We start from the raw sequence: 18285 nt of genomic DNA, 5'->3' as shown, positions 1-18285 counted from the left end.
TGGGATATATAACCACTAGAGATCCTGTCTCCAATTGCCTCCCTCAGTTCGATAACTTAAATAATGAGTGATGGAAATGGTGAGTCATGCTCAAAGGAGGTTTATTAAGCCAAAGTCTAAGGACACACCGGGGATAAGCACAGGTCACAAATGTATCTGTGGCCTGGGCTCTCCTCTAGGGATTTGGAAACAGGGTATACAAAGGAGAAGGCTGTACAGAAGAGAAAGGAGATGGGAGGGGTAGGCAGTGAGGCAAACGGGGTTACATTCTTGTGAGGCTTTAATTAGTGCTCAGTAAGTCTACATTTTACATAAGATAAGGTGAACATTCCAAAAGGGAGTAGGGGAAAGAGAATGAGTTATGTAGTCTTCTTCAGAGTGGGCAGAGGAGTGGCTGATCTCATGTGTCTTTGGTTCACATCTGTGGAGACAAACTTGCAATTGACATCTCAGTGTGAAACTTCACAGAACTCAGGATCAAGGATTTATTTAGGTTGTAGCTCTAAGGTTGTAATTGTCATGTGCATGTTTTATAAGGGCCATATACCCTGAAAGGTTTAGGGCTAACTAGGCAATTCCTGTAAGCAATCTGTGAGGAGAGCCATCTGGACAGGCAAAGGACCTTTGTCGTGATGGGAACCTGACTTCCGCATAAATCACAGCTATTTGTTTTGGCGATAGGATGGCAGTGCTGTGGGATTCAGTTCTCAGGCTCAGTCTCCCTTATGGCATTAGGGTTTGGGGGATCCCGAGATTTTATTTTTCCTTTATAAGTTCATACAATTTTCTGGTAACAGCTTTATTCACGTACCAGACAATTCACCCATTTAAAGCGTACAATTCAGTGGTGTTTCACACATTCATAAAGATGTGCATCCATCACTACCATCAATTTTAGAACATTTTTATCACCCTGTGCCCTTGAGCTGCTGTCTCATTTTTAAATGCTCGTAGACATCCACTAAATTGGAAGCTTTCTGCTCAGCAGTTTGTGAGATTTCACAAAGCTGGGGGACAAAAGTCCATCTGTTGAAAGAAAACAAAACTGTAGAAATATATTGAACATTACCGAATTTCTTAAAAAAAAAAAAAAAACTGTAGAAATAGAAATCCTCAGTCTGAAAAGACACTAAAGAAAAGACAAGATGGCCTAGTGGACTCATAAATGCCAACATGCAGTCCACGTTGAACCTTTGAGTCCTTTACTGTTAAATACGGGTGAACGCTGACTTCAGCTTTTCCGATCGACACATAAATTCACGCACTGTGGGTAAGAGCTACTAGGGACAATCGCCTGGCTGGGCAGTGGTTGGTAAAAGAAAACAAAAACTGGCTTTGCAGCTTCCGTGTCTTCTTCAGTCATTGCCAGACAGGCAGGTTAGGTGGAATCCAGCCAGATGACTCAGGGCCTCACTCAGGGTACCTTGGAGATTTCTGAATTTTTTGTTTCAGTACACAGGGGAAATTTAGCAGGTTGTGATACCACTGTGATGACTTAAAAGCAGCTGTGGGGGAGCTATCTATGTTCATGTTTACACACATTTCAAAAGTGAGCACTGGCTATTCCAAAAATAAAAAGTAAAGTTTTTGAATGAGTGATATTTTAACTTGCTTAAATTAGATCTGTAACTTGTCCATGGCTGTTTTAGATTTTTAAAAAATATCTGTCATTGGCCGGGCGTGGTGGCTCACGCCTGTAATCCTAGCACTCTGGGAGGCCGAGGCAGGAAGACTGCTTGAGGTCAAGAGTTCGAAACCAGCCTGAGCAAGAGCAAGACCCCGTCTCTACTATAAATAGAAAGAAATTAAATTGGCCAATTAATATATATAGAAAAAATTAGCCGGGCATGGTGTTGCATGCCTGTAGCCCCAGCTACTCGGGAGGCTGAGGCAGGAGGATTGCTTGAGCCCAGGAGATTGAGGTTGCTGTGAGCTAGGCTGACGCCATGACACTCACTCTAGCCTGGGCAACAAAGTGAGACTCTGTCTCAAAAAAACAACAAAAAAAATCTGTTATCATTTAAAAATGATTAATGACTACTTGGAACATACTCCAATTTGTATCTTGTTTATGTTTTTATTTATTTATTTATTTGAGATGGAGACTCACTCTGTCACCCAGGCTAGAGTGCCGTGGAGTCAGCCTAGCTCACAACAACCTCAAACTCCTGGGCTCAAGGGCTCCTCCTGTCTCAGTCTCCTGAGTAGTTGGGACTACAGGCATGCATCACTGTGCCCAGCTAATTTTTTCTATTTTTAGTAGATACGGGGTCTCACTCTTGCTCAGGCTGGTCTTGAACCCCTGACCTGAAGTGATCCTCCCACCTCAGCCTCCCAGAGTGCTAGGATTAATGGCACATCATCAAAACTCACTGTAACCTCCAACTCCTGGGCTCAAGTGATTCTCTTGCCTCAGCCTCCCCAGTAGCTGGGACTATAGGTGTGCGCCACTACGCCCAACTAATTTTTTCTATTGTTAGTAGAGATGGGGTCTCATTCTTGCTCAGGCTGAGCAAGACGCCACTTGTTTACATTTTTAAAAAAGCAAGAATATGTCCAACAAATTTATTTTAATTCCATTTTTTTGACTCTCCATCCTGTAGGGCACTCATGATAATTTAACAAAGGATGTGGCATGGCTTGGCTATTTTTTCATAATTGATTGTTATTTCCCTAGGTAATACAGGCAGAACATGAAGATAGAAAGGCCCTCTATTTTATAGAAAATAATATTTGAAACTGCATTTACAAATTTATAGCCTTCAAATTCATAAAAAATATAAACATGTAAATGTCTCTTAAAAAGCTACACATTCTTATATTTTAAAAATCCAATATTTAAAAAATTACTCACTTTCAGAAGGCCAGATAAACCACATAGATGCCACAAGAAGGTTGGGGAAGTTTCCCGTGTCAGTAGAGCCAGCAACCCATGCCAGGTGGTCCCACCCAATCTCTCCTTCATTGGGAGGAATGTACAGCACCAGGCCAAGGGGGAGTCCATAAACCCTACGTCCTTGTCACTGAAAGAACCACAGTTACAAAACAGCTGCACCTTGCATGGAATTAATGGGAAGCCTGGTGTTGTTTCTGGAAGCAAACTGATAGGCAAAACAAACACCATTCCCCCTCCAAGGAACCCACCTGCATTATTATGAGGGAGTCCTGGCTTTGTCCCTGTGTACCCTTGGGCATGTAATTTAATCTCTGTCAGCCTCCGTTTCCTCACCTCTAAAATGCTGTGTGGCAGGGTAGTTGTGAAGATTAAATGAGATGCTGTATATAAAGTGTCAGGAATCTAGCAAATATGGCGTAGGAGTACACTTTCCCCCTTCTTCTGCCTGGCCATCTTCCTCTCAAGATCTGCCGTAAGGGTCAAGGCCTCTAAAACCTTCCCTGACCCTCCCATGAGGGGTTAGTCTTCTTCTGGGGTCGTCTGCACCCCTGCCTCTCAGTCCATGTTTCTCTCATAGCTCTTAAAATATAAAAGGCTCTGACTTGGGGGGGAGGGGTGGGTAAGGGCATTATACATAACCTAAATATTTGTACCTCCATAATATGCTGAAATTAAATATATATATATATATATATATATATATATATATATATATATATATGGATTTCTAGCTACATTGCATGGCACTTCCCCTAAATTTTGTGGGTCTTGAGGCCTGGGACAGCGTCTTAATCATCTCTTTGCCCCTAGCACCTGGCAAAGTGTAAAACAACGTACAATCGTAACTGCAGAGCATTTCTGACAACACATGGTAACATCTCTGGAGACCTAATTTTAAATAATAATGCAAATGGAATTATATAAGGTTGTCATCTGTTCTCTCTTTTGACTGTGTGGCTTTTCTGAAAGCAAGAAGGCGCCTTCTATAATCTAGGCACTTACAGTAAGTACCTCTTAGAGATAAAAAGAATAACTATTTTAGCAAAATATTTTGCATTTACTGGGAAGTTATAAATAACAAAGCAATCTGACCTAGAAGATGAAGGCCTAGCCCTTGCCAAGACCATGGCCCACTGCCAGCTGCAGGCTTCCTGGCTGGTATTGAGAAATGGCAACAGGGAATGAAAGGAGCTTCTCATCACAGGAAGTGCTCAGGGAAGAGACAGAGCTGCAATTGTATCCAATGTTTTATCTAAAAAAAGTAACAGGGACAAAAGGAGAGTGATGTGGGAAAACCCATCAAGAGAGCCCTCCTACATTCAGGTATAACAACTGATGTTTATGCTCTATGAAGTGACTCTTGGTAACTATGGCAACCAGAATATAGGATATACTTGTTTTGTGCTGAATTTCTGTACTGTTTTTTTTTTTTTTTTTTATGGGTCTCGGGTAGGGAATTTTGGGTTAGGTATATTTTATGAAACATGCATTTGCAAAATTGCCAAGGACTTTGTTGACTATAAGGATTCAGGGAAATTAGTCTTTGTGTACTTTTACTTGAAGCCAGTTATGTGACAGTTGGCTCATTGCAACAGCCACCTAACTGGTGTTCCTGCTAACCAGAGAGCTGGTTAGGCTAGTTTGGGGTCTTACACTGCATCCATCACTGCCTCCCTCCCCATGTAATGCAATATAGCAGCCAAAGTGATCCTTTCTAAAAGGCATTCAAATCTCTTCACCACAAACTCCCCGGCTTCAGTGGCTTACCATTATGCTTTATAAAAAAATCCAAAGTCCTTATCATGACCTACAAGGGCCCTCATGATGGCTTCTTTGACTTTCTTTCTCACCTTTCTCCCCCTTGCTTAGTGCACCTCAGCTGTGGTAGACTCTTGCTGTACCTTGGCTATGCCGAGCACTCTCTGATCTCAGGGCCTTTGCACTTGCTGTTTCTGTAAAAGTGATTGATTATTTACTTATTTATTATTTAGAGACACAGTCTCATTCCGTTGCCCCAGCTAGAGAGCAGTGGCATCATCATAGCTTACCGTAACTTCTAACGCTTGGGCTCAAGTGATTCTCCTGCCTTAGCCTCCCCAGTAGCTGGGATTATAGGTGTGTGCCACCATGCTCAGCTAATTTTTTTTATTTTTAGTAGAGATTGGGTCTCATTCTTGCTCAGGTTGGTTTTGAACTCCTGAGCTCAAGTGATCCTCCTGCCTCGGCCTCCCAGAGTGCTAGGATTACAGGCCTGAGCCACCACACCTGGCCTATAAAAGTGATTTTTAAATTAAATACTCTTTACCCCACAAGTAATTTTAAAGAAAAACCCTTTCTTTTTAGGGGATAAGATATAAGATGTGAGAAAAATGATTATCTATAATTAGAAAATGTAATGCTGTCTCACTGACCAAAAGGAAAAAAAATCCATATTACTATTTTCCTATTTCTAGTTACAAAACTCACTGACACAGTTGATACGAAATGAGGAAGACCATGCAGATTTTTATATTTTGGAGAGTAAGGGACTTTCCATTTCAAGTGCTTTTATTTATCTGAAAATTTAGTTTGCAAAATCCCAGCATAAAAACTATACACCATACATAGAATCCCAAAATCAAAACGCAAACAGTGACTAAAATTAATCAAACTTGGTTTTCATGTGTTGTGCCCTTTCAAAACCACTGAATAGTTTTTAAGATCATTCCAAGTCATATGAAACCACATTTTGTGAAACTTGAAGTTTTAGATGACTTTGCAAATTACTCTTTAAAGCACTAACATGTTTGTGTCACAATAAACAGCCCTGAGAAGCCACAGGGAGAAAAGACATCAAAATAGAATTCACCCTTGATGTTCTCAAGCCAATTTCTTCAAAATCATTTGAAAACACAAATATATTTTAGTTTTATGCACCTTTTGGGGGAATTCAGTCATGTGGCCAGTAAAATATACATATGGTTAGGCCTTCAGAAATCCAACAAAGGAAGTTAGGAGAGTTAGGAAAAAAGAACTGGTGAAAAAGTGAATATGTGTAGGTTTGTAGATAACTTGGAGGTAAATTTTTTAAAACTATAAAAACAATATACCTTCTATGACTTTTTCTTTTCTTTTTTTTTAAGACAGAGTCTCACTCTGTTGCCCAGGCTAGAGTGCCGTGGCATCAGCCTAGCTCATGGCAACCTCCAACTCCTGGGCTCAAGCGATCCTTCTGCCTCAGCCTCCCAAGTAGCTGGGACTACAGGCATGTGCCACCATACCTGGCTAATTTTTTTTTTCTATTTTTGGTAGAGACGGGGTCTCACTCTTGGTCAGGCTGGTCTCAAACTCCTGAGCTCAAGTGATCCTCCCTGCCTTGGCCTCTCAGAGTGCTAGGATTATAGGCGTGAGCCAACGCGCCCGGCCTCTATGATTTTTTTAAAGAAAAAAATTAGCCATAATTACATAAAAAGCTTGTGTTTAAACAAATATATAAATTGGTTAAACACTGTTTGCAAAGGCCTCAAAGAAGTAATTTCCTCTTCAATTCATTTATTAGATAAACGTTGGTAGATTCAAAGGCTGAGGTGATGGACTTTTTCTGACAGATTAATGCCCATTTTCACATAAGCAGAATTTGAACTTCAGACCTAACACACATGCCCTTGAGAACATGAAGGCTCCTAACATTAGAAACTAAATATCATAGTTAAAGGGCTTATATACCCTGCAGAACTTTTGCAAAGAAAAAAAAAATACAAAACTCCTTCAACTAAGCAAAAAGGCTCTAAACAAAATTCTAACTCTATGGGATGAGTTACAGGGTAACTTTCATGGATGAAGTTTCCTCACCTGTAAAGTGAGGAAAGAGAGGGGAAAAGAATGAAGCTCTACCCAGTTTTAAAGCCTAAAGATACTATTCATTCAGTTCCCCATCTCCAGGAAGACATTTCTCAAAAGTCAATATTGAGCCAGTCTTGGACAGTGAATTTACAGGAAGAAAATCTGGGATCTGTTCGAGTTATTTACCGTTGTGTAGCTTGGGCAGGTCACTCCATCTCTGTGAAGTGTCCAGAATGGCACTCTTTTCTTAGACCTATAAAAAGGATCAAATGAGAGCCTATTTATGAGTAGTTCTCAACTCTGAAGCTTAAAATAACTTGAGGAATGAAAAAAGCAATGTTGATGCCTGGGTCCCATCCCACAGGTTCTGACTGAATTGATCTAAGGTGGGCCCTCAGCACCCTGGGGAGTTTCAAAGATCCCCAGATGATTCTAATATTACAGCAAGCGCTGAGAACCACAGGCCTATTGCTAAAGCAGTGCTTCTTGGACTATTCTGAAAGATCACCTGGGGATCCTGCCAAAATTCAGATTCCGATTAATTGGTGCCGGGCCTGAGAATCTGCATTTCTCACAGGCTCCTAGTTATGTTGAGCTGTTCTCAACCACACTCTGTGAGTACAGCAAGATACTAAATGGCCACAAAACACTATGCAAATAGTTATCCACTCTCTCCCCAAACTATAACTTTTAGTGATGGTGGGGTGAGCATCAGCTAATGCCTTTCTTTCCTTCTTCTGTTTTAAGATTAGTGCATATAAAATTTTTAAAACAAGCACAGAAGGTTTATACAAATAAAAGGTATCACTCCGCTCTGTGTGGTAGTTCATGCCTATAATCCTAACACTCTGGGAGCCTGAGGCAGGAGGATTGCTTGAGCTCAGGAGTTCGAGACCAGCCTGACCAAGAGCAAGACCCTGTCTCTACGAAAAATATAAAAAATTAGCTGGGCATAGTGGCGCGTGCCTGTAGTCCCAGGTACTCAGGAGGCTGAGGCAGGAGGATCACTTGAGCCCAGGAGTTTGAGGTTGCTGTGAGCCAGGCTGATGCCACTGCTCTCTAGCCTGGACGACAACAGAGCAAGACTGTCTCCAGAAAACAAAAACAAACAGGAAAAAAATGTATCAGTCAAAGCACAACCCACTTGCTATGGTACCACTGTTCCCCACATTCATTACAAATTACATAGGTCATCATTTGTTCATCTGGGTTTGAATTCCGCACCCAACTTGGAAGAAAAAGTGTTCCTCTGGCAATTACAGTGACCTTGCAATTGTATTTCTCACAGCGCTTGCATTTTATTTTGTTTGTCTGTGTGCCATCCATCGCTTGGGGAAGATAATGCTCCTGGATACAAGATTCCGTGTAGGAAGCTCTCAACTGCTTCAGCTCCTTGTTTGCCATCTCCATGACAGTCATTTCAGCAAACTCTCTTGGAGACATGGTCCCAGAGAGCAAGTTTTGTTGTAAATGAGAATTTCTGGGGTTCTTCAAATTGGCAACTTTGCTTCTGATACAAGTTTTATATTTTTTGATGTTCTTTGAATAAAGGGTAAAAACATGTTCTTCGATTTCTCTTGCAAAGTTCTGCCACACATCAGCTTTGGTCTGGTCTGTGGAAGAACTAGTTAAAGCTGCATAAAGAAGCTCCATGCATTTAGTTCTCATGGGTGTTGTGGGATCCAGCAATTCACTTGATCCTTTGCCAGTGGATTTAAGGTCACCACCCCCAAAATGCTCTTCCTTAGGTTCCACTTGAATAACACTATTTTCAGGCAAAATGATTTTACTGAGTTTTGCAACCTCTTGGGATGATGGCACAGAATTAGAATTGCAGGCACCCAGTATCTCATCCTGACTTGGGTCATCATAAGAAAGTCCTGAATTTTCTTCTTTACTACCACTGGTAGGGAATAATTTAGGGCTGTTCCTTGGTTTGAAGGGAGCATCTTTATAAAGAGCTTTCCACTTTGACAACAAACACTTGGCTTTCTTTTTCAAAGCCACTGATGGGCAGTTTTTGAGGACTCCGTACACAGTTCTGACCACATCTGTCTCCTGGAGATGCTCCTTAGTCACATAAATCGTTTCGAGCTCAGTAAGGTGGTTGCCAAGATCTTCAAAATTCCTTTTAGACATCAGTTGCTCAATAAGGGAAGCTCTGGCAGCTATCTGGCTCTTGTCAGACATACTTACGGCTGCAAAGAAAAATAGGTTTCAGTTTTCTTAAGCTTGCTTTTGCTAGTTGCAGCTTCTAGATAGTAAAATAGCACTTTCTGCCAGTTACCTACATGATGTTTTCTGAAGGAGTTATACAATATAAATGTGTACAACATGTTAGAAAATGGAATCTGCAAGGTGGTATGGTTTAGTTTCAAGAGTCTTATTTTTAGTAGTTAAAAAAAGTGGCATTGCAAAGAGCTTCTTCATAACATCTCCTTAAAAGAGGCTTGCTGGAGGATCTGCTATAGCTTTTCTGCCTCCAATTTTAAAATAAATGATCTTTCTAGATTAAGATTAATGAATTCATTTGGGTGGAATTTGGTGATCCTGTTGTGGATGAAATTACACTGGTGTCAGCATTAATATAGTAATGCTAAGCAATACTGGGCTACATTTTCCCCATATTCAGCTATATAACTGAACTACTTGCTGATTTTATAATATAAAAGAATAAGAAACAGGACAAAAAAAGGGTTTGCTAATAACTTAAGTAATCTAAAGAAACTGTAAGATAGCACAGGTTGGGACTCAGCCAGAGCTAGGTCTCGTGGATCTCCCAAAAGTCAGCAGGCCACACTGTGCTGCCATCTGAGTCTTCTGAAAAAGGCAATGGTTCAGATTCAATGATTCAGATGATTTATGACTTTGGACTAACTAGATCCTACAGAGTTTGGTTTCATTAATTTTTAAAAAACTTTTAAGTATAAAAAGTTGCTCGATGATTATGTCTGTGTGAATCTCATCCTGGGAAGCAAATGTTTACTTTATTCAACAAGTCTATTTTTCTCTCACATAATGTACATAACCTTGCCTACATAATACCCTTGAATCTATATTTGTCTGTCTGGTCTAAATGTGAACATAAGCATCTTGATGGCAGGGGCCCTATCTTTTTCAAAAATCTGTGGGCTCCATTTTATAGCACTTGATATTAAATGACCATCACTGAACATACACAGGCTAACAACACTGAAGTGATTACAGAGAGGATTAATACCATCTTCCTAGAAACCACCTGACAAGTGCCATAAAACATAATGTCCTTTTAGTTGTAATTCTACTTCTATAAATTTACTTTAAGGAAATGAGAGATGTGGAGACTATGTATGTAAGAACTTTCTTCAAACTTAGAAGAAAATGGAAGGCCCCCAAACAGGAGAATGGTTAAAAAAATATATGGCACACTCCTGGTATGATACAATAATAAACCATTTAAGATCATGTTTTTAGAGAATATTTAACAACATGGGAAAATAGTCATAACATTAGGTGAAAACAAATCACAATATAAAACTATATTAACAAACGATTAAACATAATTAGTGTATGATCCAAGAGATCTACCCAAGAGAAATAGAAACATATGTCTTCATAAAAACTTGTACACAAATGTTCATAGCAGTATTATTCACTCATAATAGTCAAAAAGTAGAAAAACCCCAAATGTCCATCAATTCATAAACTGGATAAATAAAATCTGGTTTATCCATATAATAGAATATTATTCAGCCATAAAAAGGAATGAAGTACTAATACATAATACAATATTGATGAACCTTGAAGACATTATGCTAAGTGAAAGAAGCCAGACATAAAAAAACACATATTGTATGATTTCATTTATATAAAATATTCAGAATAGGCAATGTGTAGACACAGAAAATAGAGTAGTGGCTGCCTAGGTTGGACTTCGGGGGAGAGAACAATGGAGTGAAGAGAAAGGAGGAGTGGCTGCTAATGGGTGCAGGGTTCTTCTTGGGGGTTGGTGGCGAAATTCTTCTAAAGTTGATTGTGGTGATGGGTTGCACAACTGTGAATATACTATTAATAAAAACCACTAAAGTCTACACTTTAAATAGGTGAATTGTATGGTGTGTGAATTATACCTGAATAAAACTGTTATTGAAATCTGATCCAAATTTTGTTTTAAAATTCCACGTGAAAAGGCTGAAAAGAGATACACAAAATTTTACAATGGTGTTTTCTGAATGGTAAGATTTTAGGTGATTCTTATTCTTTTACTCTTTTCTGAATTTTCTGTGATGAGCATGTATTGTTCTCATAATAAGAAAAGTTAGTCTAATAGACTTTCATGATAAACTATATGCATTTAAGATATATGCCTACTGAAAAATGGTATGGGAAATGGATCCTTCTACCTTCTTCCTATCTTCCCTCTGGAATGAGAGTATTATCTCTTAAAGGTGGCTACATGGTTAGATGAGGATTCATAATTTCCTCAGAAATTGCTGAATCTCAAACAGTTGCATCACCCCTTAAACTATATCTCAAAAGTACCCTTGGCCACAAATATGAGGTTCCCGCTGGTGTTTCTCTGTGGGGATGGCTCAAAGATGACCGAGTCTTGCATTTTTACCACCAAAGGGGACTGGAATATAGAAAACATGTTTTTTTTTTTTAAAGTTAGTTTAACACTCAGTTACTCAGTGGGCCCATCAATTTAGGATCTTAAGTAATTAAGGATTTTAAGATAATTTTCCTAATTATTGAGAGACAGTCCTTAAAGATAATTCTTTTTGTTTTTTAAAATTCCACCTTTAAAGACTGAAAATAGTAAAAGAGGTCTTCCTAAGACTCAAAGGCTCAATAAAGAACAGGCAAGATAGCAAAGAAAACTAAGAATTGTTGAATATTTCTCTCAGAATTATCTATTTCAGATCTTGAGGAAGTCACACAGTTATGTCACAATAACAAAGTTTCAATCTGCTCAATATACTTGAGCCCTCCCCCACTTGTTGGAAAATTTCTTTAAAAAGAAGAAACATTCATTCTGCCTGCATTCTATATATACTATTACTGTAGAAATCAGGATTAAGGTTTGCCAAAAGGTGGTTAATAAGAGGCCTAAAGTTAACAAAAAGGTTAAGCAATATTTGACTTAGGTTAGAATTTCTCAGCTGAAGGTCTGAGTTTCAAGGAGATTCTGAAGGGGAATTTTAATTGTAGCTTCAGGGTTTTAGTGGTGTAAGAGCAGCAGTTTGTACTGCCAGCAAAACTTTTTCTTTACTCATGCAAATCTATAGAAGTTAATGTATCCATGTGTAAACATCCAAAAAGCACATTGCTCTTCATTTCATGCTTTTATTTACTTCTCCTTCATATTTGTTTTTAGATTTTAATCTTAGTAAAACATAAAAAACAAAGTTTACCATCTTAACCATTTTTAAGTGTACAGTTCAGTAGTGTTAAGTACATTCACACTGCTGTGTATCCATGTCCAGAACTTCTCTATCTTCTCAAACTGAAACTCTGTACCCATTAAACAACTCCCCATTTCTTCCTTTCCCCAACCCCTGGCAACCACCATTTCACTTTCTGTCTCACTGGATCAGACTATTCTAGGTTCCTCATATAAGTGTAATCATAGTTTTATCCTTTTGTGTCTGGTTTATTTCACTTAGCATAATGTCCTCAAGGTTCATACATGTTACAGCATGTGTCAGCATTTCCTTTCTCTTTAAGGCTAAATAACATTCCATGTCTGAATATACCACATCTTGTTTACCTATTCATCTGTGGATGGATACCTGGGTTGCCTCCACCTTTTGGCTACTGTGAATAATGCTGCTATGAACATAGGCATGCAAATATCTCTTTGAGACCCTGCTTTCAATTCTTTTGAGTATATACCCAGAAGTGGAATTGCTGGATCATACAGTAATTCTATTTTTAAGTTTTTGAGGAACCACCATACTGTTTTCCATTCTCCTTCATACATAAATCCTGTCACCCTTTCTATTCCTCTGTAGGACAATCGTGGATATAAAGCATTTATTGCCCCAGGAGGGTACAACGTTGAAACCACCAGGATACAAAATTTTAAAGACAAAAATAAGCTGTGTGTCCAGTTTAGAGTTCTACATAGTTCATTCCAAATATTTATTTTGAATCTAGTATGTGCTGAATACTGAGCCTAAAGAGATAGTCTCTGCCTTGAGGGAGCTGACAGCCTAGTAGTAGAAGGAATACAGATAAGAAACTGGCCGATTACAACACATGTGGTATTTCCACATAGACAGGCACCGGCTGCTGGGGTAAATGCACAGGAGGGCACCAAACCCTATCTGGGCTCTCCATCATGTGGCTAGCAACAATCGCTTTTTACACTGTCTTCACCCTGATTTGTGGCACTTTGTTAGAAGGATTACCCGCTGATAGAGATCTCAGCAAGATATTCCCTCGTTTGCCTGCTTAAAAAATCTTCAGAAGCTCCCCTCTGCTCTGAGGATGGAGCCCAAGCTCCATGGCCAGGTGATGAGAAGCACCTCCCCGGCCTCCCCCTTGACTACTCTCAACCACAAAGGACACAGCTCAGTGCCTCTGCTCCAGCAGCTCCCTAAGCCTGGCTGATCTCTCACCACTGGTGGTTCTCAACGCTGGCTGCATATTAGAATCATCTGGGGAAACTAAACAACAAAAAACAAAAACAAACAATGCCAGGGCCTCATCGCAGATAGAATGAATTAAAATCCCTGAGGGTAGGACCTGTGTATTGGTTCAGCTCTCCAGATGATTCTGATTTAAACCACACACAGGCGCCCCTGCCCCTTGCCAGCAGTACCTCCCAGTGAGGCTGCCATCAGCCCCAAAGACAGCTCTGGTCCTGTTCCTGGACTGAATGCACAGCACCTCTCTGACTTTGGATTCTGCTAGATGAGTCTTCTTAAATCAGAAAATATTAAAAACACTTGTTGTGTATAACACCCCCAAAAACCTTTTCTACAAACGACAACTGGTGACTGTAACGTTTTAAGAGTCACGATGTACGGAATTCCCTATACTCCCTTCCTCACTTACCTCTTCACAGGAAGATAATACACATTCATTGAGCAACTGTCCATGCCATGCACACTCCTGTCACCTCAATCATCACAATAATCCCACAATACAGATATGGCTTATCTTCACCTTACAGGTGAAGAAACCTGTTAAAAACATCAAATAATTTGTACATTGTGTTTATTCACAGTGTTTATCACATTTAGAAAACATTTTTATCATCTGCCTCCCCCATAAGATCATAAGAGAAGAGCCAAATCTGTTTTAATCACCTATACACACCTAGCAAATGCCTGGACAGTGCTTATTATTATTCAACAAGTTTTTGTTGTTAAATAAATGAAAAGCACTCAGGATACTCTTTCTCCTGGGGGTGAGCGTCATTTCTTTTCACTACAGACCAGCTTGCTTGTACCAACTGCACCGGAGAGCACAGTGCCCCTTGGCTTCTTGCCTGGGAGACCAAGCCCATCTCCATTCTAGTTCAAAAAATCACTCAAAAAAAATTCTAGCTCAAAAAAACCCACAATGCCTGTGGTGGGCTAATCAAGTGGGTCTGAAGAGTCAAGCCATTTGGATAAGGAGGGTCGAGAAGGTATAGTTCCCAGAAGCAAGGGGTGTTTAGCAAGTTGGGTAAGTTTCCTGACCATGTTGTGCCTCGATTTCCTCATCTACAAAATGGGGGAAACCCAACAACCTAGGATTAATATGAGCATTAAATGAGATCGTCTTTTAAAGTGCTTAGAACGATGCCTGTCGTGCAGTAAGCCTGACTGACAATTATCTGGGTCTACAATTAAAAGGTTTAAAAATATCTACCAAACCATGCATTGTTCTAGAGCAAGGAGTCAGCAAACTTTTTCTGTCAAAGGTCAGAAAGTACATATTTTAGGCTTTGCAGGCCATACAATCTCTGTATGGATTACACAACTCTGCTGCTCTTGTAGCAAGAACAGCAGACACAGAAAATACATAAATAAATGGGCATGACTTTGTTCCAATGACACTTGTTTACAAAACCAGGCAAGCTGGATTTGGCTGCAGGCAATAGTTTGTTGACCCCTTTCTAGAGCAGTGCTGGCCAACAAAAATATAATGCAAGCCACAGATACAATTGAAAATTTTCTAGTAGCCACGTTAAAAAAGTAGGTGAAATTATAATGCATTTTATTTAACGCAGTGTATCCAAAATATTATTTCAAGATGTAATTGATATAAACAATTCGAAATATTTTGCATTCTCTTTTTCATATTCATTCTCCAAAATTCACTGTTTTACGCTTACAGCACATCTCAGTTCGTACTAGCCACATTTCAAGAGTTCAAGCCTTGCATAACTAGTGTCTACCACATTGGACAGCACAGTTCTAGAACATATGCTAATGTGAATAATGCCCAGATACACATCTATACTTTCAGCGTCTGAACACACATCAAAAAGTTTATACAATGCCAGCAAGAACAGGCACTAATATTTCACTGGATGTACCCAAAAGCTTGTAAATATTAGGCCAGGCACACACATCTGCACTAAAATTGCCTAAGCTCTGAGAAGTATTGAAAGATCATGGCAAAAACTTCCAGAAGCTGGTAACAAATCAGCAGGAGTCTAAATCTGTTTAGATCTTTACATCTCTTTAAAATCTAAAAAGAAATGTTAACTCTCCAGCATGACAAGGAGCCACTTCCTCTAGGGAGAGAAATGATGCACTGCGCTAGGACCCTTTCCCGTTAATGATGACCCCTAGTAAAAGTTCAGCGAGCGGGAGGGACCAGCCCTCGGGCCGGGTCTGGCCTGGGTTTGGGTTCCAGTGGGTGGGGTCAAGCAACAAGCAAAGCCAGTTGCTAACCGTCCCAGGGTGACAGCCCAGCACCCAGCACACACGTAGCGACGGCCCCAAGGGTTCTGGCAACTTCGGCTGAAGGAGAGAAGGGGGCGGGGGCTCCTTAGGGCCTACCCGGCCCCGGGCGCACCGGAGAGCCTCCGCGACCGGGGTGACCCCCCACCAGAAACAACGGCTCGCCCTCTGCCGGGCACAGGCCCTTACGAACCCGAAGCGCGGCTCAAAGAGAAGCGCAGGCGTAGCCGGCGAGACGTCAGCGGTCCCAGGGTCCACAGAAATCTTCCGGTCTCTGGGGGCTGGGACGACGAAGGCTCAACCAATCCAAGCCCACGAACCAGCCTACGCTAGCCTGGGACCCAGCGCATGCGTGTTAGGGAAATGGCGCCTGCGCAGAGCAATCGGTGGGGCGTGGGAGTTTCCTCCACGTTTCCCTGGAGGAGGAGCTCTGATGCCGCCGCGGGCTTGAATTGAAAGCAGTCTTACTAATGTTTTCTTTTTTCTCCTTTTTTAGCAGCGACTTTTGTTAAACCTGCTTTACAACTTACCCTTTCTGCTTCTAATCAAGGCAGTCAAGACAGTGCTCAGTGAGATGTTGACAGTAATTTAACACAGTAATTCTCCAAGTATTCATTTGCACCCTACCATGCATCCATTGATTTGAGAGTAGTAAATATTCATTAAGTGGTCATGTGCATTCTGGAATTCTCACTTGTGCACAAGAGTCCAGAAAAACCACAGTGATGGTTGAACTAGAGAATGTGGCAGCCGCCTTTGCTGATCCCCTATCTAAGGTAATTTGGGGAAAAGTTCAAGGAAGCAAAATATCCAATCCAATACTCTGGATTGGATGCTGCTGGGAAGCACGATGGATGTTTCTATGATTAAGTAACATAATAAATCTTACCTAGAAGGAGAGAAGACAAGACCAGTGACTCATTGGCCAGGATAGGGGATGTTTGGTCATTTTCGTGGTTTGGACAGTGTTCATGTTTTTTGTCAGCATTCCAACGTGATTGAGAAGGAGTCATTTTTGGCTTGATCCATCACATCAGAGAGTGGCCATACCTGATGTTGGTGTTCTGTGAAATTATTTATGTTCCACAGAAAACAAAGGCCCAGCTGTGAGTGCCCAGCCAGCTCAGAGCTTCTTGAGTTGCTTTTGTCTTTCTCTCTAGCCTTTAAACTATTACAGGACTAAGATGTTTACTATAGTAAATTTTAATGCAATGTTCACTTAAGGATTATATCTTGTTAAAGAAAAAATTGTTGTCACTTGTTGAAACATGGTAAGGAAGACTTTATGCAGGACCATTGAGACAGGTACAAGGACCACTACAAAAGGTTTTTGCAGTGAAGGAGAGAGATTGTGCTCAACTTCAAATATAGCCTGAGAAAGTGGGAATTTATAGCTAAGGAGCAGGGTGGAAATCAGTGGATAGAAAATTACTAAGAGGAAACATCAAGGGTAAGAGGGATTCTGGCTAAACCGACCTAGCAAGATTCTTGCTGAAGACAAGCCAGGTGATCAGATGTCCCCTGGGGGGGGGGGGGGTGGAGGTTGAGGAACCTGGTGAGATACTGAGAGTGATCAGATATTGAGGGTGAGGGCTTCTTGCTACACTGACTTTGCAGGGCTCTTTGCTAAAACTGGATTTTACAAGGAAGTGCACAGATGGGCCTGGGAGAAGGCTCGGAGCCTGACTAAAGTTTGGTCAAGCAAAGCATCTTTGTCAATCTTTTGCTTGTTAAAAGAAAAACTTTAGACAATTTAGACAACAAAGAAAAACTTTAGACAATTAGCAGAATTTATTGGAGCAAAGAATGATTCGTGAATTGGGCAACATTCAGAGCCAGAAGAGGTTCAGAGAGCTGCATGGATAGTGAGTTATTATAGACAAAGGAAATAAAACACAGAAAAAGATTGATTGGTTGCAGCTCAGCCTTTGCTTTATTTGGACATGATCTGATCAGTTGGCAGCCTGTGATTGGCTGAAGCTTGGCTGCAATTTAGCTGTTTATTATACTCTTTTGTTAAGTTTTCAGTTTATTCACCTGCTAAATTAGGTTGCAGTTCATTGCATAGGAACTCAAAGTACAGAGACAGCCTTAGGCCAATGGCCTCTTGCTTATTAAACTTAACATTCCTTAATGATATTTCTCTTGTCTTCCTTTGTTAATTTCTTGGTTCATTTTCTGAATACTCTTGCCTTTGGAAATACTCATGTAAAAATATGAAGCACTATAGGCCTCCAGAAAAACAATCTCTAGTTTTAAACAGTGACCTAGGAAGAATACTTTCTTTGTGATCAGATTTGTAACATTCAATTCTTAAAATATCTAATATTTGTCAAAACGATTAAACTATGAAAGACACCACCTGAAGGAGTTAGTTTAGAAACTAGAAGTTATTTCAGAAACTCTGTCAGTAGAGCATTTAGGGTTTTTATAACGAATTTCTCGTGAACTATGTCCTGAAGAAAAAAAGTAGAAATTAGTCACAAGTCTAAAAACAAAAAACAAAAACAACCCAAGCTTTTCTTTGGTGTGAAAAAGAAAACCATTATTTCAACTCTGAGGCAAGCTAATGCAGTCCTGTGTTGTTCATTATAGTAACCACATGTGGCTATTTAGACAAAATTTGAAATTCAGTTCCTCAGTTACTAGCCAAATGTCAAGTTCTCAGTAGCTCCCTGTGGCTAG

General features: G+C 40.2%; 1 protein-coding gene across 3 annotated transcripts; it reads right to left on the bottom strand.

The window, feature by feature from the left end:
* Positions 1 to 267: 267 nt before the first annotated feature.
* Positions 268 to 15893, bottom strand: TCEANC (transcription elongation factor A N-terminal and central domain containing). 3 transcript variants are annotated; one of them, XR_012916049.1, is made up of 4 exons: positions 15794 to 15893; positions 13760 to 13887; positions 6905 to 8916; positions 268 to 1026 (listed from the first exon to the last, which is right to left on the bottom strand). XR_012916049.1 is itself a non-coding variant. In XM_012784807.2 (2 exons), the coding sequence occupies exon 2, from the start codon at positions 8906 to 8908 to the stop codon at positions 7847 to 7849; it is 1062 nt and encodes a 353-aa protein (XP_012640261.2). In that variant the 5' UTR covers positions 8909 to 8916; positions 15794 to 15893; the 3' UTR covers positions 4166 to 7846. The 3 variants fall into 3 exon arrangements, 1 of the variants encoding a protein (XP_012640261.2); XR_012916050.1 differs by lacking the exon at positions 268 to 1026 and adding an exon at positions 4166 to 4848; XM_012784807.2 differs by lacking the exons at positions 268 to 1026; positions 13760 to 13887 and having other exon boundaries at positions 4166 to 8916.
* Positions 15894 to 18285: the final 2392 nt, after the last annotated feature.

The sequence above is a fragment of the Microcebus murinus genome, chromosome X, assembly GCF_040939455.1.
Source record: "Microcebus murinus isolate Inina chromosome X, M.murinus_Inina_mat1.0, whole genome shotgun sequence".
Taxonomy (NCBI): Eukaryota; Metazoa; Chordata; class Mammalia; order Primates; family Cheirogaleidae; genus Microcebus; species Microcebus murinus.
This window is presented reverse-complemented; position numbering and strand designations above follow the sequence as displayed.